This window comes from Lutjanus erythropterus, chromosome 19, assembly GCF_056507025.1.
Source record: "Lutjanus erythropterus isolate fLutEry1 chromosome 19, fLutEry1.hap2, whole genome shotgun sequence".
NCBI classification, from domain to species: Eukaryota; Metazoa; Chordata; class Actinopteri; order Lutjaniformes; family Lutjanidae; genus Lutjanus; species Lutjanus erythropterus.
Window position 1 is genome coordinate 2,402,422 of NC_139335.1, and position 22,688 is coordinate 2,425,109.

Sequence of the window (22,688 nt, forward strand, 5' to 3'; positions counted from 1 at the left end):
CATCCATCCGCTAGTTACAAACGAAACTGTGATGGCAAGATAGTAAGCAGAGGTAAAATGAAGAGAATCAAACAATTCAATCAATTGTGGCTCCAAACAGGAACTATTATGAAGAGAAGTGCAGCTCAGGAGGAGAATATTTCAAGCATTTGTCTTGAAAATGAAGTAGATGACAGTGAACCGAACACAGCGTTTGTGAAATGTCACTAAACCTGCTGGCATCAACTGGCACAAAACAGTAAGGTGGTACTTGGAGAGTTCAGTACTTTTTGAGGTGTACACGGTGTAAACAGTTTGAGAAACACGGCCCAACTCTGCAGACAAAATTACATAGTTAGGTTTAGGATAAAACCCTGAATTGGGTTACTATGACATTTAAACAAAAGTTACATGACATATGTAACTCATGTGCCACTCCATGCTTGTGACACAAAACAAAAGTTATGCGACATACTTAACACTATAAACTTTATAACGTTGTTGTGGTATTTAACCCCGGTCTTCTGGGTCCGTACTTCATGAGTCGCAGAGGGAGGTGACATTTCGTTCTCATCTGATGAGTTGGGAGTGAGACTGGGCTGGTGATGTTTGGGGTCGCCAACCCCCAGGTTCAGAACCACTGCACTAGACAAAAATTATAAGTCATAATAAGCAGCATGTACAGATGACTTATACATGTGTTTTTTCTGGGGTTCAGACAGATTTTCTTTGTCTTTTGTCTTTCTTTGTGCAAACTTGACTGGTGGACCATTTTTGCAGTCCACGTTTATTCACCAACAGACCAACGACACAGATGTAAAGACAGGAAATCATCAACATGTCTTCTTTGCTGGTCTGAGCAACAGTCAGTTCAGGGCAGAACTAGCCAAGATCTTATTTTTTTATGCTTTTAATGAGGAATACTAACTGAATCAATCGTTCATACGTGTACCGAGCACATCTAAATGTTAGCTGTAATGTAAACTAGCTAACACCCAAACATGTGTGCGGTTTGTGTGTCCCTTTAAACACACACAGGCACACACAGCTCAGCCTCTGACCGAACTCGAAAACTCACCACAAACTCAGTTTCTTCAGTTACTTTCCTTCAGTCTCACTGCTTTTTCTTCTCACCTCTGTATGTTTATACAGTAATGCATAATGTTCCTAACGTTGTCGTTGTCGCCTCAGTTCACACTGCCCCGGGGCGAATTCACACCCTATAGGGTCTTTCGATTGACACTCTATGCAAGTCTAAAATATGCTGAACACACCATTGGAGCTGTTATACTGCAACTGCTCAAACAAATAGAACAGGGGACCAGATTATAAAACCCCACACATGTAGAATTACAGCTAAAAGTTAAATAATTCATTTTGTGTGCTTATATATTTCACTCATTATTTTGCATTTAGCTACTCTGTTCACCACCAACCGTACCTCTACAACAAACTACTACTTCACTGTTTTTTTTCTAGTTGTCTCTCCTTAAAGTATTACTGAGGGAAATGCACTTCTCTCAGTTTTCATGCAGAGAAACCACAAATTACACCGAAGACATCAAGTTCATTTTAACCAAACTTCTGTGAGGCCTGCAGTCAAAACGTACGTGTTTTTCTGTGACTGTGGTTCAGAGAGTTTCTGGGCTCTCCAGCTGAGGTTGAAGAGAATTGAGACGTCCGGAGGGGCGACTGGATGCTGACGATGACAAATAGCTGAGGCTAGCAGAGCATCAAGCATCACACCATGTGGTTACACAATGTGACTCCCACCACCTCAGGAGACTTGAAGTAGCTTCCACCTCTGCAGACGGGTGTGTTTGGTGGCATTGATCAGGACTTCAGGAGTATATTGTGCTGTTTTCTAAAACTAAAAAACGGTACAGAGGGTTTTCTACTCATTGAGAATAATAAAATAAATTACTCATTCTTGATATTTAGGAGAAAACTGTATTTTGAGGGGTTTTTGATTTTTACTCTTCAATTATGCTGGAAAATATGTTTTAAAAGTTCAAACTCTTGGCTATTAAACCTTATAACAGGTCAGCCTCCTCATGACTGATGAACCAGGAAGGGGGGTCCAGGGGTCCTTCAGGTATAGCTGACCCTTTTTATGCCTGATTAAATCATGTTTTGTAAAAATCTGACGGAGCTGATGGAAATCTTTAAAGGGCCAGCTTTTTCATTAAAAAAAAAAAAAAAAAAAAAAAAAATCAAGTTTAAAACAAAGATTAACATTTTTCATTTTTTTAGATCTTTTAGGCTTTAAACACATTTTTTAATTGTTTGAAGTTGTTGATTCAGGTAAGGAAAGAAGGTGAAATGACATATATTCATATATATAAATAAATCCCTAAAGAGTACAGTACATTTCACCCAAAAAACTAAATAAGAATGTTGGTATTAATAAGTTTTAAAGTTGAATGATGAGTCCCGATTCTCAAGAAAGGGTGACATCTCACCCACAACCCACCCAGAAATGGTTGTGTCCAGAAGAGAAACTCTTGCAATATTTGTTCTTGCTGTTTCTTCACTGAGCGTGCTTTTCCTCAGGGTATAGATGCATCCAAAGTCTCTTCTTGCACTTGACCATAAAAAGTAATAATGTTTTCTGACCAAAATGTTATTCTGTAGAGATTCAGCCTCTTTAATATACCATCTATTGCTCAAAATTGCTATTTGCACTGCAGTACTCATTTTTGGATGCACAGCCGCTCTTTTAAGTACAGATCGCTTGGAGTCATCAATTGAAGTAAATTTTCTGCTGCCTTAACATACCAAACTAATATTGTTGTGATATAATCGTTTACTGGAAGACAATAAACGATAGCTACTCATTTTAGGAAGGTAAATTTCTACTTACTTGTGCTTGATTTGGACTGAATAGGCAGCCTGTATTTTAGTCCAAATCAAGACTTTGCATGCGCCAAAATCTGCTGGCCTTCAACTATTACCACATCACTGTTTTTCATGTCCTGTGCAAAAAAAAAAAAGGCCTTACTCACTACTGACGGACTGAAAACCCCACAGCTCTTTTCATCCACCAACTATCTTCTTTTATCCTCCTTTCATGCTCCTCACCAGTATTACTCTGGTGATTTAGAGACGTACAGTGTACACTACAGTAAGTGATTCATGTAACACAGTGGTGCAGTTTGGTAATGACTCAGTAACCTTCTGAAATCATGTTCAAAGTTTGACTCTGAGCTTTGAATTTGTCTTTAGAGCCTCCGATCACCATCACCAAGCTGCTGGATGACGTCCACACCGTGGTGGGAGAGAGGGTGGAGTTTGAGGTGGAAGTGTCTGAGGAAGGAGCCAACGTCAGATGGTGAGCCAACGTGTCCCTTTGCTTTAGACACATTAGTCATTTAATAATCTGTGATGTCACACCTTGGTAATGGTTCATACCCAGCTCAAACACGGTCCTCTGAGATAAAGACTCGCAAACAAAACATCCTCGTAACACATCAACACATGGTCTGATGGGAAATGCTGGCAAAGCTCCTGTAGTAGAAAATTACTCATCATGAGCAGGAAATATTTTCAGTTCAGGTAACAGCAGCAGACTTCACACAATAAATGCTAATTATTAAACTGCAAGTATAAACATATTGCCATGATACAGCCAGATGTTTTCTCCTCTCAGTATGGTCACATCTTGAAAAAATAATGTTCTTTTATATACAATATTAGACTCTTTTTCAGAGGGTAATTATGGATACATTACAACAGAACTGAACTGTAAACTAAAGTGTATTATTCCCCACCGTTAAACCTTTATTGGACTTTATTAGAGGGTAATTAGGGACACTTTGCAACAGAATTGTGCCCTAAACTTCCCATTTGAAACCAGATCTACCAGTCACTGTAACCTCTGACCACTAAAATCTAAGCTCTTCATCCTTGAGTCCCCGTGGACGTTTGTACCAAATTTGAAGGATTTCCCTCCAAGTGGGATGGATGGGAGGTCACACTCAAAAACCTCACCCCAGCATCCACCTGCAGGTTGCACAGTGACCTTTGAACCTTCAACCACCAAAATTTAAGCAGGTCATTTTTGAGTCCAAGTGGTCATTTGTGCCAGGTTTGAAGACATTCCTTCAAGATACCACGTTTACAAGAATGGGATGACCCAGAAACATAATTTCTCTGGTCGGCGTTGAGGCATTAAAAAAAAAGTTTTCCAGTGTTTTTCAAAAAACTGTGAGTCCTTGAGCATACAGTCATGAATGTGCACCAAAAAATTAGGCCGTAGTATGTGAGTTTAGCTGTCGATAAGCTTGACTGTTTTCCAGTTGAAAATCCCTTACTACCACAGTACATTTCTTATAACTGCCTAGCGGCCCCTAAAACCACCAAATAAATCTGAGGAAATCTTCACCTTCTGCACCGTTTTAAAAATGTGCCAAAGCCCTGTGATCCCTGAAGGCTCCAGCCATGTAGAACACTGCAGACCTGTCAATCAGCTCTTCCTCCCTTCTCTGTGTGCTCAAGTGTCAATACAGCGTGTGTGTGTGTGTGTGTGTGTGTGTGTGTGTGTGTGTGTGTGTGTGTGTGTGTGTGTGTGTGTTTTTCTCCTCAGGATGAAAGATGGAGTCGAGCTGAACAGAGAGACGGCAGGTTCAAAGTACAGGTTTAAAAAGGACGGGAAGAGACACATTTTGATCATAAATGAAGCCACTAAGGAGGACATAGGAATGTATTACGTCTTCACCAACGGAGGAGAGTCGAAGGCGGAGCTGGAGGTCGAAGGTAACGTTTCCTCAGCTTAAGTCATCACCATTGTTTGAAGTTTAAGTTAAAACTTTGTTAGTTGCATGCTTGTACTTTTTGACTAAGGTGGTGTTTACAGGGGGGTTACTTTAAAATAAGACACAAACTACATGAATAATTAAAACGAACCAGCTGGTGTATTAAGTTTGCTAACAAGTATTTCAGACATCGGCGTTCAATCAGGAACTTGCAGGAAATTTACACATCAGGACATGTTGATGTTTTTCATTCTGACAAGCATGAGAAGCAATAAATTAGTCATGACTCCTGTCATAATTAATGTTACTTCATGAATCCCTTGTATCAGTGGTTCATCACACGCTTCATCATGCTAATTTTATCTTACACCTCCAAGACTGATGCTTGGGTCCTGTCTCACCCCTCGGAGATCAGGCTGTCTGCGTGCTTGCGAGCCAGACGAGTCTCCTAAATTGATTAGTGTGAGGACACGTCTGTCTGTCCTCTTCAGTGGACAGTCGTAGTTACAGTAGTTTCAACCTAGATTCTTGCATTTACCTCGGTCATGATTTTCTCATTGCATAAGTTCCAAAAATATAATAATGACGGACCTACAAGCCACCAGTATGAGACATTTTCACACACTTTACACTTAGAACCACTGGTGAAAGGTTTTACCCTGAACCCCTTATGAGAGGTTCTACAGAGAACCCTTCTATTTTGTAATGGTTCCACCCAGAACCCTCTCTTGGGGTTTTGTCCAGAACCTTTCCCTCTTCTAAGGGTGCTAACAAGAGCCTACCCAGGGGGTTCCACTAGGAACCTTTTCATATTACAAGAGTTTTATCTAGAACACACTCAGAGGATTCTATTGAGAACCCATGCATATTCCAAGGGTTTTATCTAGAACATACTCAGAAGGTTCTGTCAAGAACCCTTTTATATTACACAGGTTTTACCTAGAAACCACCCAGGAATTTTCAGAAGGTTTTATCTAGAACCCACCCAGATTATGCTACAAAGAACCCTTCATGGGTTCAAGGTCATTATTGGAACCCTTAGAAAGAAAGAACCCTTTCTTCAAAAAAGGGTTCTTCAGAAGCAAATGGTTCTCAGCCCTCCAGGAAGAACCCTTTTGAAATGCTTATTGTAAGAGTGTAGTAAATGCCACCTGACAGTGGTCAGGACAGGATGAAGGACAGGACGAACTGCCGTTCTAAGGCGTACACTGATCTCATGTTGGCGTTGGTGTGTTCAGATAAGGAGCTGGAGGTTCTGCAGAGCATCGCTGACCTGACTGTGAAGGCTGCTGAACAGGCCGTGTTCAAGTGTGAAGTGTCTGATGATAAAGTGACGGGAAAATGGTTCAAGGACGGCGTCGAAGTCCAGCCCAGTGACCGCATCAAAATGACGCACATCGGAAGGTATTATATCAAACTGCTGAGGGTCCACGTTTGAATGTCAAAAAAAAAAAAACCCTGCTGCTGTTGTTGTGAGCTCTCCATCCAAACCATCATGTACAGTTACACACACACACACACACACACACACACACACATACACACACACACACACACACACACACACACACACACAAAATCATACAGCTTTCACAATAAGCACTGTCTGCCACATGGCTTGGCAAACTATTACCAGGGGTTTTCTTAGTTGTTTGACCCATTTTTTTTTGGATAGGCTGCAATCTGTAAGGCTCTAACCTCTAAACACACACTCACAGACTCACCCGCACGCATCATGCACCCCCCTGGGGTCCGGGGTTTCTCTCAATAATCCCTCCATCAGAGGGCAGGAGATATGCCGAGGCAACAGCGGTCACACAAGGTGAAAGCCATTTAGTATGTTTCTCACTCTGCGATATTGCCTCATGGAGTATGTTGCCAGGGCAACTGTCTTTTGCATAATCGCGGGTCACAACCGGTGTTGTCTCCGTGGTAACATCTGGTAACTTGTCCCCAGGACCCACAAGCTGACGATTGATGACGTGAAGCCTTCGGACGCCGGGGATTATACCTTTGTCCCTGATGGCTATGCACTTTCTCTCTCTGCAAAACTCAACTTCCTGGGTGAGAAAACCAAAATATGAAGCATCTGATGTGATTTTTTGTGAATGTTCACTATCCATGTTAAAATGTGAAGACTGATTTATGTGTTTTACCCCTCAGAAATCAAGATTGACTATGTTCCAAGACAAGGTAAGTGTTGGTTTTTGTAAAATAAATATTTCTCTGCTATCATTTTGTTGTTGTTTTTTTATGTTTTATCTTATTCATCCTCTTGCCTGACAGTAAATGTTAGAGTCTAAAGTTGGATAAATGCAAGGTACCTGGTGCCAATATGATGGAGGTTACTGCAGCTTCTGCCCCTGTGCTGAAGCATAAATGCTGAGTTTGTTTTGATCGCCATCTTGTGCTTATTATGCAATCTTGTACAATGAGCCGAGAACTAGGACACAGGTCAGTGTTAGCCCCACTTCCACCTTTACTTGAAGCTGTTTACAAGGTGTTAAAGGGCTGAATTTATGTGAATTATTCATGTTGAAATATTGTCTGCTTTTTTTTTTTGGGGGGGGGGGGGGGGGGCTTTTCTGGAGTTGGGGTTGAATAAATGATAAATGCTGTTTCAGTTTTCTAACCAGATTTCTGCATGAAATGATCAGATTTTAACATGCTGACTATTAGCAATAGCAGAAATAACACTGGTGTGTTTGTCCCCTCTAAACACGTTAAACTTCCAACCTGAGTGACCTCTTCTCTTCCCGTCTTCTCCACACTGAAAGATCCCCCCAAAATACACCTGGACACCAGCGGCCTTGGCAACAAGAACACCATTATCGTGGTGGCGGGGAACAAACTTCGCCTTGACGTTGAGATCACAGGAGAGCCGGCCCCCACTGTCTGCTGGATGAAAGGAGATGAAGTGAGGAAGAATAGAGAGGATCCTCACTGTTCACCTTGTACACACTCAAACACACGTCAGATACTTTCTACCTTTGTGCGTCAGTCTCCAGCCGTTAGTCACTGAGCAGCACAATGGAAGGATGAAACATGAACTAGAGTGGGAAGGTTGAATCACCTGTCAGTGTGGCAGCTGTGTCATCGTTGTACGACACCTTTCTCTTCAGCGTTCTCCTTTTGTTCTGCCTCTCTGCCTCTCTCGCTCTGTCTGTCCTGTCCTGTGTGGTAGGTGGTGTCCGAGGCTGAGGGAAGGGTCCGCGTGGAGACGAGGAAGACCCTGAGCAGCTTTGTTATCGAGGGGGCGGAGAAAGACGACGAGGGCCTGTACTCCATCACCGTGACTAACCCTGCTGGAGAGGACAAGGCTGAACTCATCATCAAAGTCGTGGGTCAGTTATCTCTCTTCACTTTTGCCTTCTTCACCCTTTTCACCTCTCGTTTGACTTTATTTTGTTGCTCCCATTTAATTTTTCCAAGCCGACTGAGAGCTGTGTGACCTTGCTCTTAAACTAAGATTAATAGCCAGAAAATACTGACACAAAATCATCCAAAATTTTCACTGTTAGTTCCATCTTTTTTTTTTAAAAATGTGAATTTTGAATGTTATTGCCAGTTTTTTTGTGTATCCAACCACACTGTAAAAAGAAAAAAGTTGAGAAAATACAAGATGTCGAAGCAACTTACTGCAATAGATCATTTGTTTTGAACCCAACTCAAACTGCTGAAGTTTTGTAAAAGTTTTACCAACCTTTACTCTTTGGTTAAGATAATTCACTTTTCTTAACAAAAAAAACAAAACAAAAAAAACAAAAAAAAACAAAACGTACTGAGTACTGAAAGTACTCATAACTACCTTACATCACTGCTTGGCAGGGAGGTGGATATGGCCAGAATTACACAAGACAAATAAACAATGTAAATTTAGTTAGGGTTAAAGTAAGAGTAAGAATATAAGGTTTGAATACAGTACTTACTGTACTGCCTAACACTCACGCCTTCTCTCATTTCTCTCTGTTTCATCTCTCCTCTCTTTCCATTTCCAACTGTAACCTGCCTCTCCAGATGTGCCCAACCCTCCTGAGAATGTCAAATGCACATCAGTTGGCGAGGACTCTGCCATGATCACATGGGACCCTCCTGCTTTTGACGGCGGAGTTCCCATTAAAGGTACCCCTGAAACACACAGCATCTAATGTTCACATCTGATGTCTCCCTCCCCGGAGAGAACAGCAGTTTAGAATCCACTCTGTTTATCACATCGCAATGTTTTTGAACTCTTTTTTTTTTTTCCTCGAGAACGCTGAGCCGTTTTTAATGACTTCACCGTATGTTGATGTCGCTTCCTCCAGGGTACCTGATGGAGAGGAAGAAGGTTGGCTCGTCCAGATGGACCAAGCTCAACTTTGATGTTTATGAGTCCACCACGTATGAGGCGAAGAAGATGATTGAGGGCGTACTTTATGAGATGAGAGTGTTTGCAGTCAACGGCATCGGCATCTCTCAGCCCAGCACAAACTCAAAGCCCTTCATGCCCATTGGTGCGTCGCCATTTATCATTAGCAGAATGGTTAATTAACAGAGGCTTCACACACAATGTTCATTTTGAGGCAGCTTAACCTACCTCCCATCCCATTTACACTGGGTATTAACGTATTAATTAACTCCTGTCTCTCTCAGCCCCCACCAGCGAGCCCACTCGTCTCGTGGTGGATGATGTGACAGACACTACCTGTGCTCTCAAGTGGCGTCCTCCAGAGAAAATCGGAGCAGGCGGCATCGACGGCTACATCATTGAGTACTGCAAAGAAGGAAGTAAATACATGCAGAATATTAAGTACTTTATACTCAGGCTTTGTAGGGCCTTTTCACACCTGAAAGTCAGAACCAAGGTCTGAGGTCCTGTTTCCTTTTGATCTGGTTAGTTCCGTTCATGATTGCGTCCTTTAATCATCACCTATGTTAGCTGCGTCTCCTTGTTCTTGCAGCTGATTGGTGTGTCGGACTTTGGCATGTTGGCAGTTTAATTCGGTTAATGTTGTAATGGTAATGTTATTATTGAAAGTTGAAGTCATAAAGGATAACTTTTGGTTTCAAGGTTGTAAAAAATCCATTTGGTTGGTGTTCACCCTCCTGCAGCTTTACTTTCTTTGTCTTTAAAAATGACCAATTTTTAGCTTGTTAACAAGACAACACCATTATACTAAAGGGGGGATACATCTGCCAAAGAAATTTTTATAAACCTAGAAACCCAAACGTCACTTTCACAAACGGCTTTGACCATTTGCTAAATCCCTCTCCTGAACAATGAGCAACTGTAATTTTCTGTCAAGTCTCAGGGTTCTCCAAAGGCCAAAGTGGTATGGATGGACCCTTAGAACAGGCGGGGTGCAGGGTGGTGTCTTTTTTTAGCCTCTGCAAAACCAAAAACAAAAAAGCAAAAGTGTGAAGAATTATTGAACAGTGTGTTTACCTGCTCTAATGTGAGCTACAATTGTTAACTTGCTTACTACATACAGTAAAATATAAATTTTTGGCAAAAGAACATGTCATGAACTACATTAGTTTGTGGTTACTGAGCCTGTCTTTCAGTACTAATTATCATGTGCATATTTAAAACTACTTTTACAAGATTTATAGCAAATTTAAGAGTCAGCTGTAGACAGCGTTCTCAATTAATTCATGGAGTTAACATTAACTTAATTAGCTAGCTGATAAAATCTGTGAGGAACATTTGTAATTTGAGCTGATGTGGCAGAGGATCCATGAGTCTTCTGCCTGAAAACAAAGATCCACTTTTAAAAAAAAAAAAAAAAACTTAATATGCTGCTGTTGTTACTGTAAAGAGTACAATCTGCTATGGAAGAATGTAAAACCTGACAGCAAAAATAAATAAGACGTGTGGTGTTTAGTCAATTAGTGAACAGTTTTGTCTCAACATGATCCCAAGATTTATGGTTGGTTGCTGGTTTTCTGATCCTTCTCTCCTTCTGTTCTGACTCATCCCTCAGGTGACGAGTGGGTGCAAGCCAACGAGGAACCAGTGAGTAAGAACCAGTACAGGGTGAAGGGTCTCCCGGTGGGGGAGAAGATGCTCTTCAGAGTGGTGGCTGTCAACATCGCCGGGCGCAGCCCCCCCGCCATTCTCTCCCAGGCCGTCACCATCAGAGAGATCATGGGTCAGAGAAACGTTTGAAGTTTGTCGCCTGTCATTTATCGACAGAAATTCACCAGACAGGACATCATTTTAAACAGAGCATACAACTGTTATAACTGATTAACAGAAATATAGCACCTGTAGTTAAGTGCTGTTAGTAACTATGGTCAGCCACTGGGTCTTTGCTGTTATGAAGTTACTATAAATTACATTTCTTTAATTTTGATAACACGTTATCTGAAGAGGTGTGCATAAGACTGTCATTACACTGTCATAACCATGTTGTTACTATAGTCATGACTATGTATCATTAGGTTGGATCTGCCACTTTTTATTTAAGACGTTTGTTATGACAGCTTGACATTAATCAAGCCAATAATGTCTCCCTTATGAGAACTTGATATTAACCAAGTTAACATAACCTGTCAAAGTCTTTCTTATGACTTAGCTACCTAATTAGCTACCTCAGCCCTTATTCTAGGAGCCAAACTCAGCAGCACTAAATCCAGTTAAACAGTTTCTTTCAGTTTTATAAGTCAAGTTGTCAACGTTGGGTTTAAAGTGGCATTATTGACTGAATGACACTTAAAGGGATAGTTCACTCAAAGATGAAAAAACAGTGTAATGGAAGTAAGTGGTGACCAGTTTTCAAATGTAAAAAATAACTATCCCTGTAATGACTCCTTCATGTTCATGACATGGTTATTACACTGTAATGACAGTCTTATGCACACCCTTTCAAATTAAGTGTCAGTATTTCTTAACCACATCCTGTGTGATGTATGTATTTTCACATCTCAGTAATTCACATCTCTGATACACACATGAACATATCAGGTAAAAGCTGTACATGCGGTACATTTAGTGCATCTACATTTCTCCACGCCACCCACTCAAACTCGACTTCCTTTCTCTGTCTCTCGTGTGTCCACCGCACAGAGCATCCAAAGATCCGTCTGCCTCGCCAGCTGAGAACCAAACTCATCGTGCAGGTGGGCGAGAAGGTGAACTTGGTCATCCCCTTCCAGGTTAGTCCAAGTCTGGCCAAGCTCTGGCTTCTTTTTTTCACATTTTATTTCTGAGTATGTATACTTGATTTGCAACACCAGAGCAGAACCACTCTTAACGCCAAGAGTGAACAATACTCTGTGCTTAAAGATTACCACCACCTCGACCTGCACTAAATGGCTATTTCAGACTGTGAAGCATTTCAAAAGTCTTAAGTTTGGTTTATTTGAAGAGTGGAGAAAAAGGCAGGAGTAGAGTTTGGATAGAAGTCTAAAAAGCCACTCCATGATCCACATAAAATAGGTCATTGCAAGAGGGGAGGGGGTTTTGAGTGAACTCTGGAGTGGTTTATTTGAAGTAAAAACTCAACCGGACCAAAAAGACAGTCAAGAGATGTCACGTTTAAAACAGCACATAGCCTTTTTTAATTATAGGTTTCAGTGGTCCAGTCCAAATAAATGCTTTTTTTCCTGCAATCTGATAGGGTATTTTTTCTTCTTCTGAAATGCAAATCAGATCTGTAAACTTTCCTAGTAAGAGAGAGCAAGAGCTCAAAGGGCACAAGGAGCATTACAGCATTTGACAGCAACTTGCAAATTATAGCACTGGTAAAAAGAGGCTAAGCATAAGTGTCAAAGGGGAGGCCATTATTATGAATAAAAATAGACAAGAAAAAGTGATGGCTCCCGCTCGCTTTTGAAGAAGCACATGAAAAGCCTGTTCTGAGACAGAGGACGTGGCTACACGATGTCCTCCTGGGAGAAAAGAGCCCCCACGTCTCTGTCATCTTATCCAAGAAGAGCTGGACAGAGTCTGTTCCAGTGGCTGTTCTCACACTGATGGAATATGTGGTGGAACCGAAGCTGGGACATGTTGAACTAGAACGGGATGACCTGAAATCATCATCACGGCTGGAACATGAAGTTTAATCTTCTGTTGTTAATGAGTAAAAAAAGATATGCAGAAAAGTGTTCTCCAAGACCACCCTTAAAATAAAGGTGCCAACTAGAACCATAAAGGTTCTTTGGTTTGTCCCCATGGAAGAACCCTTTTTGGTTCCTGTCCTTTTATAAAGGTTCCACTTGGCAACTTTTCAGAGTTCAACCTAAAACCCAAAATAAAGTGTTATAGCTAGAACCATCTGTTAAAAGTTCCACACAGAACCCCTGTGAGAGGTTCTACAGAGAACCTTTCACCTGTCACCCTAACAGTGCCAACAAGAATCCACCCAGGGGGTTCTACCCAGAACCTTTTTCTATTCTATGGATTTTATCAAAAACCATACCCAGGGGTTCTACTGAGAATCTTTTAATATTCCAGGGGTTGCGTCCAATCCTCACCAGTGAGGGGGTTCTACAAAGAACCTGTTAATATCCCAATGATCTTGAACCCATCCAGGGATTCTACTGAGAACCCTTTTATATTATGGCACAAAGAACCCTTAACGAACCTGATGAAAGAATTCTCCAAGAATTGCAACAATACTTGAAGAATGATGAACCGTTCTTTGGTTTAAAATGGTTCTTAATGGAAGCCTTCGTCTTACAAAGAACCCCTGACAACCCATTCTTCAAAAAAGGGTTCTTCAGAAGCAAATGGTTCTAGGTAGAACCCTAGCCCTTCAGGAAGAGCACTTTTGCAATCCTTATTTCTAAGAATGTGAGAATCAAAAATTATTCCAAGTTATTCTGTTATTTCATGGATTCTTTGAAAGTTTTTTTTTGTTCCCTCTAAATGTTTCTCACAACACTTCACTGTGATTCTGTTCCATTACTCTGACTGCAGGGAAAGCCTCGCCCTGTTGTGAACTGGCTCAAAGACGGCGTTCCCCTGGAGGACAAAACAGTGGGAACTCGTACCAGTGAAGTGGACAGCATCCTCTTCATCCGCACCGCAGAGAGAGTCCACTCCGGAAAGTACACGCTGTCCGTTCAGATTGAGAACATGTCGGACAGCGCCGACATATACATCCAGGTTGTAGGTCAGTACCGTCACGACACCTACACCTCTTAGCTTCACCTACATAAATCTAGGCCTGCTGAAAGAACCTGGACTTTGAGCTGTCCTCATGTGATCGGATCACCCAAGAAGTATGCTAACGCCAGGTTGGAGATAGACTCCTGTTGCACGTTCTCTCATTAAGATTAGAACAACGTGCATGGTTCATACTTCACAAGGTGCACTATTAATAACCTGTTTGGAAGAGGATGATGGCTTGAGCTTTTCTGTGACATGTCAAGAGTTTTTTTTTTTCCAATTTGATGATAATTCCTAATTTCATACTCCTGGGGATCTGTGCCTCAAAGTAGCAAATCATCAAAGCACTGATTCCTCTCTCTCTCCCGTATAATCCTGGCTCCTGCACCGCCACTGTGGCCGCCAGCTCATTCCTCAGCTTACGGCTTGTCTCCCTGGGTCAGGGTGCTAGGTGGATTATTTGGCGGGGCTCTGCTGGGATTATTTGCGTGTAGACTGGGATTAGGTTTGGATTTTGAGGGCTACTCTGTCAGTTCCTCTGCTGAGAAGGGTGAGCTAATGAGAGGCTGCAGCTCCTCTGATGAGCCTCCACCCCTCCTTCAGCTGATCTGTCACCGCACTGTTCCAGCAGGAGACAGTACAGGAAGGATTAACAGTAGCACTGCTCACTGTTTGTACTGTACTCCACAGAGGAGAGCACGTAGAGCAAGATTAATGACAAATACATTACTGTGTTGTACAGTATTTCTGTACTGCACTGTGAATAGTGCAGGACACACAGAGAGATTGATGATAAACACACTGCATTCCTCTGCTCTGTAATCCAGGCAAAGCATACTATTTCTCCTTTTGTCAGTTCAATGCCAGCACAGTTTTTCTAGTAATGTATGCAGCTATCACTGCCTTTCCTTGAACCTTTGTCTTTTGCTCTGCTAATCTGTCAATCTTTGCCAAATCTCTACTGCTGCGAGAGTTGATTTCTTTCTCTCCGTGGGACTTTTCCTGCTCCAGATCTGTTTATCAATCTACCTCTCTCTCGTTCTGCTTTCGAAAAGCCGCCTACCCGGGCAGGGAAGAGAGTTAGCTATCAGTTTTTCCCAGACTATATGCATTCCTGCTCATAATTGTGTAATGATCCTGTCTTGTTCAGAGTCTCACACACAAAATCCTCCAACTTTATCTCTGTCTCTTCTAACAAACCTGACAGAAAAGCCCGGTCCTCCCATTAATGTGCAAGTTACAGAAGTTTGGGGTTTCAACGCTGCGCTGGAGTGGAAGCCACCCAAAGACGATGGCAACAGTGACATTATCGGCTACACTATTGAAAAAGCTGACATGAAGACTAAGGTACGCATGGTCGGAAAGAAGTGCATGGAAGTGTACAGAGAGGTGGCAGCCATATTGGAGGCCTGCAACTCTTAACCTCTGCCTCAACTGTAAGCAACTCAGATGCCTTTTTCACTTGCATGTCTCACAGAAATGCTCTAATTTTAATCCCGGCAGCTGTCCGCACCAGAGTCTCATGTCCCAGCTGCGTCTGACGGGTGTAAACACATCCTGAGGCATTTATTTAGACTTCAAGTCCAATTTTTTGACAATACGCGTGCAAGCATGAGGCTGGCAGCCAGTGAAAAGGCGCTGAAAATGTATTTTATCCACATTTTGCAACTGAGGAAGAGCAGAGGGTGCTCCACAGCCAGCGAGCAGCTCACTCTGCTCCAATATAATCACACAGACTCTGCCTTCACTTCATCTTGCAGCTCAGAAGCTGGACACAGGGACTTGTTTAACTTTTTCTACAAAGTTTTTGTGGGGAAACTGTACATTTACTGCCACTAGACAACCTTACTGCTAAACTTTAAACTTGCTCTGGTCACCTGTTTCTCTTTTGCTTATCCACTCCTGCTGCACGTACACACACGCACACACACTGCAGTGCTCATGCCACAATCATAGGCATCAAGATGATGGATAAATAGATCAGGAGTATTCATGCATATTGAAAGAAAACTGCACACTACACAAAGTTTGGCATCTTTTCTGCTGGCTGCTTCACTGCACGAACAAGATGCCTTTATAGACACACACAAGTGTGATGCTGATGTAACGTTTGTGGTCAATGAGCAGCACATTAGTGTTGTAGCTCCTGGAGGTGAAGCTGTAGTTTGAACTACTTTTTTTCAATTTTAGCTGCAACTAGCAGCTCTGTTGGTCACTACATCGGCCAGACGGTCAGTTGGTCCACAAAAATTTAGAACCATTGGTGATAACAGTTTTGGCTCTAAGAGGCTCAAATTTGGCACAGAGGTCGATTGTGTGTTTGTGTTCATGCCAATTGGCTAAAAGGGTGCGTGGTAATTGGAGAGGCCAGTGCTCATAAAATGAGCATAACTTCCAAACAGATTCACAGACTCACATGAGATTTTGTAGAAACCAGAGGACAGCTGGTTAACTGTCCATGACAACTGTCAAAAAGGGGGTGTGGCAGTGGGAGTGGCCTATAACCTCTAAACGGATTCACGTAACGTGTCAGAAGCATCAGTGGACTCAACAGAGTTCCTTTTTCATTGGTGATGGTTAGCCTATATTTTAGCCATGCCTCTTTTCATAGCTTGTAACCGTTTGTTTTAGGCACTTGTGCGAGTCATCACTGGACAAAGCAAAGTTGATTTTTCATCTGTGATCTTTATGTATTTGTCATAGCTGGTTGCTGCTATTGTGAAGTGCTGATTTGCCTCTGGTCTTAGTAATCTCCAAAAACTGTTGGCGAGTGGAAAATCGGGGCTATAATCCTGTAACATGGACCAAGTTTTTGTGTTTCATGGTGCAGATTGGTGGCATAGTTTGGAGTTGAAAGCTTGCATCATTGCTATTTTCCAGCATCCATAAGCATCCAGTGGTTGTAGGCATGGCTGCCGGGAGATTTGTCACATAGCTGCAAAGCCTCACTACACCGTCATGGTCGTTATGTTGTATGAATCGACAGAAAGTTGGACTAGAGGAACATGGATGCTGGGGATAGGAGATTCTTCAGCTTATAGATCACAACCTGGGCTATAAGCCTCTTTGAACCTCTGCTTCTCCTCCTTCTCTGTACCGCTATCTGTCTCTCTCTCACATCAGGAGTGGTTCATGGTCTATGAGCACAACCGCAGGCCCAGCTGCACTGTGTCTGACCTGGTCATGGGGAACGAGTATTCCTTTCGAGTGTTCAGCGAAAACATCTGTGGCCTCAGTGAACAGCCTGGCGTAAGCAAGAACACTGCCGTCATTACCAAAACAGGTAATGAAATCCCTGCCGAGCAACGCACACTGTAACATGATAGTATTGCTTTTGATGCCAGAGAACACCTAATGCATGCAGAGCTGCAGGCTTCACTGTATGAAGTGTATTAAAAGAATTATGGTATATAATTGGCACAATAAAGGAAAGAGGAAGGTACTGGGATTACTTAATTGTTATTAATATTATACGTGAAAATATTACTAAAAATACAAACTGTAATATGATCTTTAACTATAGAACAGAGTAATAATATTACTGGTGATTAATGGCTGGTTGTGATTAATTACTCCAACATAATTTAAAGGAAAATTAATTCACGCTGATTATGCTAAACAGAAATATTCTTTGACAGAGTGTTAAATAACATTTAATACTGGCCGTGCATTATGAAAGCAACTAGGCTGGGAAATTAACACCTGCCACCAGCCAAATGCTGCAACTGTTGTTGTGTTGTTGCATTTACTTACTCTACCAGAACATTTGGCTGCCAACCAGCCAATCTCTTTTGTGTTCCAAGCAGCAGTCTGGCCTATAAAAGTGTGAGGATTGTTGATCATAGTATCCACCTGACATCACGGTGAAACAAAAGTCAGTTTCCTGACTCAGTAATTCAAATGGTAATCTGCAAATTGAAACAATTTTCTGAGTTTAACAGGATTTGGTATGGATATTAAAGGCAAATCAGTCCCAAAGCAGCTGAAAGAGATAACAGTCGGTCACTGCTTAAGCATTTCAGTTGATGTTTTACACAATCCTTGAATGGATTTGACTTAAAAAATACATTTAAAAAATTTTGGTGTGGATCAGATTGACACTCCAGTACACCATGATTTAAAGCCTCTGAACACCCACACAGCTGCAGCTATTCTGGCTGATTAGACCTCTGCTCAGGTTGAAGGGAATGGGAATTTATTAGGTCACAAATCTCATCTTCTAATATGAATGATAAAGGTGGCATTTGTCCCGCCCTAACAGGTGTAACAAAGCTAACTAGCTAAGTTTTATTTTGAAAATCTCTCAATGATTTGAAATGACATTATCACAAAAACGATGAGTGTTTCATCACTACTCAGGACTTGCTTGTCTTGACTTGAGACTTGAGTCTTTAGACTTGCAAAACAATGACTTGGTCCCACTTGTGATAGCAAGTATACAAAGCAAAATTATCATCATTGCTTTCTTTTGAAAAGTACTATTTACAAAATACCATGATACACACACGGATAGATATAAATGAATATAAATACACAACTTTTATTCTTCAACATCTTTTCAGAATATTCACTGGCAAATGCAATAATTCATCTGAACTCATCAATGGGTAAAAAGATTGGATATCCATTTTAATTACTGTATTTAAAGCTGCATTCTTACAAGCTCACATATCTCTCATAAGAAAACAAGAAACAGCCTCAGATGCCACGTTACTGGTGAAGAGTTGTGTGAAATGTTTTAGGTTCATGTTCTTGAAGCTGCACCTAAATCGAGAACCACTTCTCCACCTGTGCAGGTTTGGCCTATAACCCTCCACCCTTCAAAGAGAAGGACGTCAGCAGTTCCCCCAAGTTCACAGCGCCCCTGGTGGACAGAAGCGTGGTTGCAGGTTACTCTGCAGCCATCAGCTGTGCTGTCCGCGGCCACCCCAAGGTATTTACACGTTTACAGGCCGTGTCTGTGACGTTATTTCTTTATTCATGAGCTTGGAGATAATCTGAGCTGAAGTACAGCACTCTATCAGTCCTCTGTACTTTTGCCAAAAAAATACACTTGAAACCTTGTGGTAGGTTCTTTCAAAATCTTTAATGCGTGTACTGTGTGCATATGAGTCCGGATAGATATGGATGTAAACTGCAAGTTGACTGATTCGCAGATGCATAAAACTGTGAGGCAGTAATTCTAGTTTGTTTATCAAAAAGTCAAAAAAAAAAGAAAAGTATTAACATATTTCACTGGTTTGGCATTTTGGTGACCCCTAAACTCATTCAGAATCAACTCGTTCCTCTCAGTCTCAGTCTGCAAGAGGATGCTAATTTTTTTTCTTCGGTGTCGGGTTTGTTGGAAACAAAGTGAGCAGCAACTGTCGGCTTAATTGGACTGAAAGAGTCGCCAAAGATACATTCGTAACTGGAAAATTCAAGCAGATCATGAGGCGGGTACTCAAGATAATCCACAGACCTTGTTGGGAGCAGTTTCATGTAGGAACTACCTGCAGTACAATCTACTGGGATTACTTTCTTTCTAATAGAATAGAAATAGTAAATTCTGCGGATTATTTTTAGCAACTGGGTCATGATTTTTAGGAAGAGACACTGGTTTTGGATTTTTCAAATGCATTTTCTTGGTGCTTGGAGCAACACAGGATTTGTGACATTTAGTCTCATCATTTTTCAGAGAATGCAGACATCCCTTCGGCCAGTGTTTCCAAAACTAGGCAACAATACAGATGGATAAATAGCAATACAGGCCAGAGGAAAATCTATTTAGTATTTTTGATTTGGGAGTGAATATCTTCAACATAGAAATAGTGAACAACACTTTAACTTTTAAATCATGATGTTCTCAGTTTTTCACGTATTTTCTAACATTTCTAATGTGTTTAGGAGAAAATGATTCCTTTAGACTTTAAAATAATGATTAAATTGGAGTGTATTTATGTTCAAGAATATGCAATGGTTAAGATAAAGTAGATTGCACATTTTTGAAGTCATGTCATAACAGAAGAAATTGTCATTTAGCATAGAAACTTGTGGACTGCGGGCAACGTCCCTTTACAGCTCTGCAGCAACGCCTCAGTCAGTACTCACTTTGCCTGTGTTAGCCCCTGTTAGCTTTGCTGCAAGGTTACAACACAGATTTCATATTTTGTGTTTTTCGAGAGAGCATACAAGTTTCGGGTGTCAGACAGTGAGTGTAGAACAGTCGGAGAGGATTTTGATGCCTTTGCAGCAGGAGTATATTTTTATGTCTGAAGCTAGAACAAGAGGTGGAGCAGAAAGATCTTTGAACACAGTTTTTTTTTTTTATCCCTCCGAATCGGCAAAGATTTGTCAAGCCGAAATGTTGACCTAATTTCACCTCTCCCTCTTCCCTCCTCCCTCCGCTCTCCTACCCTCCCCACATCCCTCGCTCTGTTTATATGCTCCCTCCCCCCCTCTCCTCTCCTCCATCCCGCCAAATTTTGCCTCATCCTCCAACACACTGTTCCTCAGCCAAAGATCATTTGGATGAAGAACAACATGATCATCGGCGAGGACCCCAAGTATCTGATGCAGAACAAACAGGGCGTATTGACTCTGAATATCCGCAAGCCAAGCCTGTTCGACGGGGGCAGATACTCCTGCAGGGCCATCAACGATCTCGGGCAGGACGAGGTGGAGTGCAAGCTGGAGGTTCGAGGTAAGCCGCCTGAGCTTCATGTCCCATAATTTCAAAGTTAGCGAGCGGGAGCGCGGCCTGGGCCGGGGCGAGACTCTTTCTCTGACAGTCTTCAATAAAGCTCAGCATGACAAATCTCCATCTCCTCAACCCTTTGACTGATCTCTTGTTTGTGAAACTTCAGTTGAAATTCTAACCGCTCGCTCGCACTAAAAATAAATCACCCCGTTGTATTTGTCAGTCGAAAGTTTCAGAGCCACAGATGACTCCGAGTGTTGTAGTTTCTTAAAACAGGATGATCTACTGGCCTCTCGTGCTGATTTAAATTTCTCTTTCTCTCCGCAGTTGTACAAGAGAAAGGAGAGGAGGCGAAGAAATGAGCGACAGCACGAAACAGCAGAGGATACAGTTGAACAGGAATAGTAATGGATTATGTATAACGGGATAGTCATGAATAAATATGATTAGAATAGATCACTGGTGAGGCTCTAAAGCCAATCCCCCCCCCGCTCGTCCTATATGCTTGCCTGCTATGACGAATGCCACATCAGTAGTGTACCATAAATTCTTACAGCAAGCTGCTACCTTGTCACATCCTGACTGAGAGAAGCCACAGAGTAGTGTAGAAACTCTGCCCCACTGTGACCACACACACACACACACACACACACACGGATCCTTCTTATCTGTGAAGTGGACCTGTCACTGAACACACTTATAAAACAGCCTTTCATCCATTACGGCTCCCCGTGTTGTCTGTTTTGTGTCCGGGACGTTTTTATAGGTTGGGATGAATTTATGATTGTGATGCAGTGAAACCTCTGCGGTGTGACCGAGCGGCTGCACGCCTCCGCCTGCTCGCTGTGGTGCTACACTCTTAGAAATAAAGGTGCTAGAACCATAAATGTTCTTCGGCTTGTAACCCATAGGAGACCCTTTTTCTTTCCTGGTAGGAAGCACTTAATTTTGAACTGTTCAGAGCATTTTAAGCAACATTAGTTTGGAACCTGAAAAGTTGGTTCCCAGCTGGAACCACAGGTTCATAGCACAGCTGTCCTCTGTTGCACCAAGGTTCCAAGGAAATGGAATAGTAGTGGTTCAAGAACCGGAGCTAATTTGGTGTAAAATGGTCCAGAAAGTTCTACCTAGAGCCCAACATAAAGAGTTATGCTTAGTGCCATCTGTGAAAGGTTCCACCCAGAACCCCTGATGAGAGATTCTAAAGAGAACTCTTCTATAGTGTAATGGTTCCACTCAAGACCTTCCCCTATCGAGAACTTTTCCACGTTTATACTCCAAGAGTATTTCAAGGGTTTTATCTAAAAATTAACTGGGGGGTTCTATTGGGAACTGTTTTGTATTCCAAGGACTTTATCTAGAACATACACAGGGGATTCTACCTAGAAGCTTTCTATATTCCAAGGGTTTTATCTAGATCTCATGCGGGAGGTTCTATCACCATCCCTTTTATATTTCATGGGTTTTATCTAGAACCTGTCTGGGGTTCTGTATTGAAAACCTTTTATACCCAAAGAGTTGTACCTAGAACCCTAGGATTCCATGGAGAACATTTTTATATTGCAAGGGATTTATCCAGAGAACACTGAGGTTGTTATACTGAGAACCTTTTAATGTCCCTAAGGGTTTCACCCAGAACACACACACAGGGGATTCTACCCAGAACCTTTCTATATTCCAAAGGTTATTTAGATCTCTCGCCATCCATTTTACATTTCAAGAGTTTTATCTAGAACCCACCAAGGGTGTTCTACAGAGAACCCTTTTATGTTATGGTACAAAGAACCCTTGATGAAAGAGTTCATCAAGTATCTCAACAGTACTTGAAAGTTCTTTCAAAGGTTTATTTGGATGAAAAGGGTTGTTAAGGGAAACAAATGGCCCTGGGTAGAACCTCAGCCCCTTTAAGAAGAACCCTTTTGGAACCCTTGTTTCTCAGAGGGTACTGTAGGTGTTTGAAGCTCTGTTGGCGGCCCTGTGATGGCTGAATGGAGGGATCGCTGCTCAGCCAGGCATGGTGGACATCATGGAGCCACCGGGATAAAAGGGGTTCTCAAACACAGATACAAACCTGCTGCGTCCTTCATGCACACACACACACACACACACACACACACACACACACACACACACACACACAGGACACACATGTTGACTCACGCACACACACTCAGCCTGTCTT

The 22,688-nt window shown here is 41.9% G+C and overlaps 1 protein-coding gene across 1 annotated transcript in view; it reads left to right on the plus strand.

The window, feature by feature from the left end:
* Positions 1–21,398, plus strand: part of mybpc2a (myosin binding protein Ca) — a 48,425-nt gene extending 27,027 nt beyond the window's left edge. The window contains exons 17-34 of the mRNA XM_084745272.1: positions 3,205–3,310; positions 4,565–4,734; positions 5,972–6,137; positions 6,691–6,797; positions 6,897–6,926; positions 7,511–7,650; positions 7,918–8,077; positions 8,751–8,855; positions 9,038–9,226; positions 9,366–9,500; positions 10,697–10,864; positions 11,782–11,870; positions 13,636–13,831; positions 15,035–15,174; positions 16,951–17,110; positions 18,624–18,760; positions 20,323–20,509; positions 20,834–21,398. Coding sequence (XP_084601398.1) covers positions 3,205–3,310; positions 4,565–4,734; positions 5,972–6,137; positions 6,691–6,797; positions 6,897–6,926; positions 7,511–7,650; positions 7,918–8,077; positions 8,751–8,855; positions 9,038–9,226; positions 9,366–9,500; positions 10,697–10,864; positions 11,782–11,870; positions 13,636–13,831; positions 15,035–15,174; positions 16,951–17,110; positions 18,624–18,760; positions 20,323–20,509; positions 20,834–20,868 — 2,420 coding nt within the window. The 3' untranslated portion in view covers positions 20,869–21,398. The remainder of the gene's footprint in view (positions 1–3,204; positions 3,311–4,564; positions 4,735–5,971; positions 6,138–6,690; positions 6,798–6,896; positions 6,927–7,510; positions 7,651–7,917; positions 8,078–8,750; positions 8,856–9,037; positions 9,227–9,365; positions 9,501–10,696; positions 10,865–11,781; positions 11,871–13,635; positions 13,832–15,034; positions 15,175–16,950; positions 17,111–18,623; positions 18,761–20,322; positions 20,510–20,833) is intronic.
* The last annotated feature ends 1,290 nt before the right edge of the window (positions 21,399–22,688 follow it).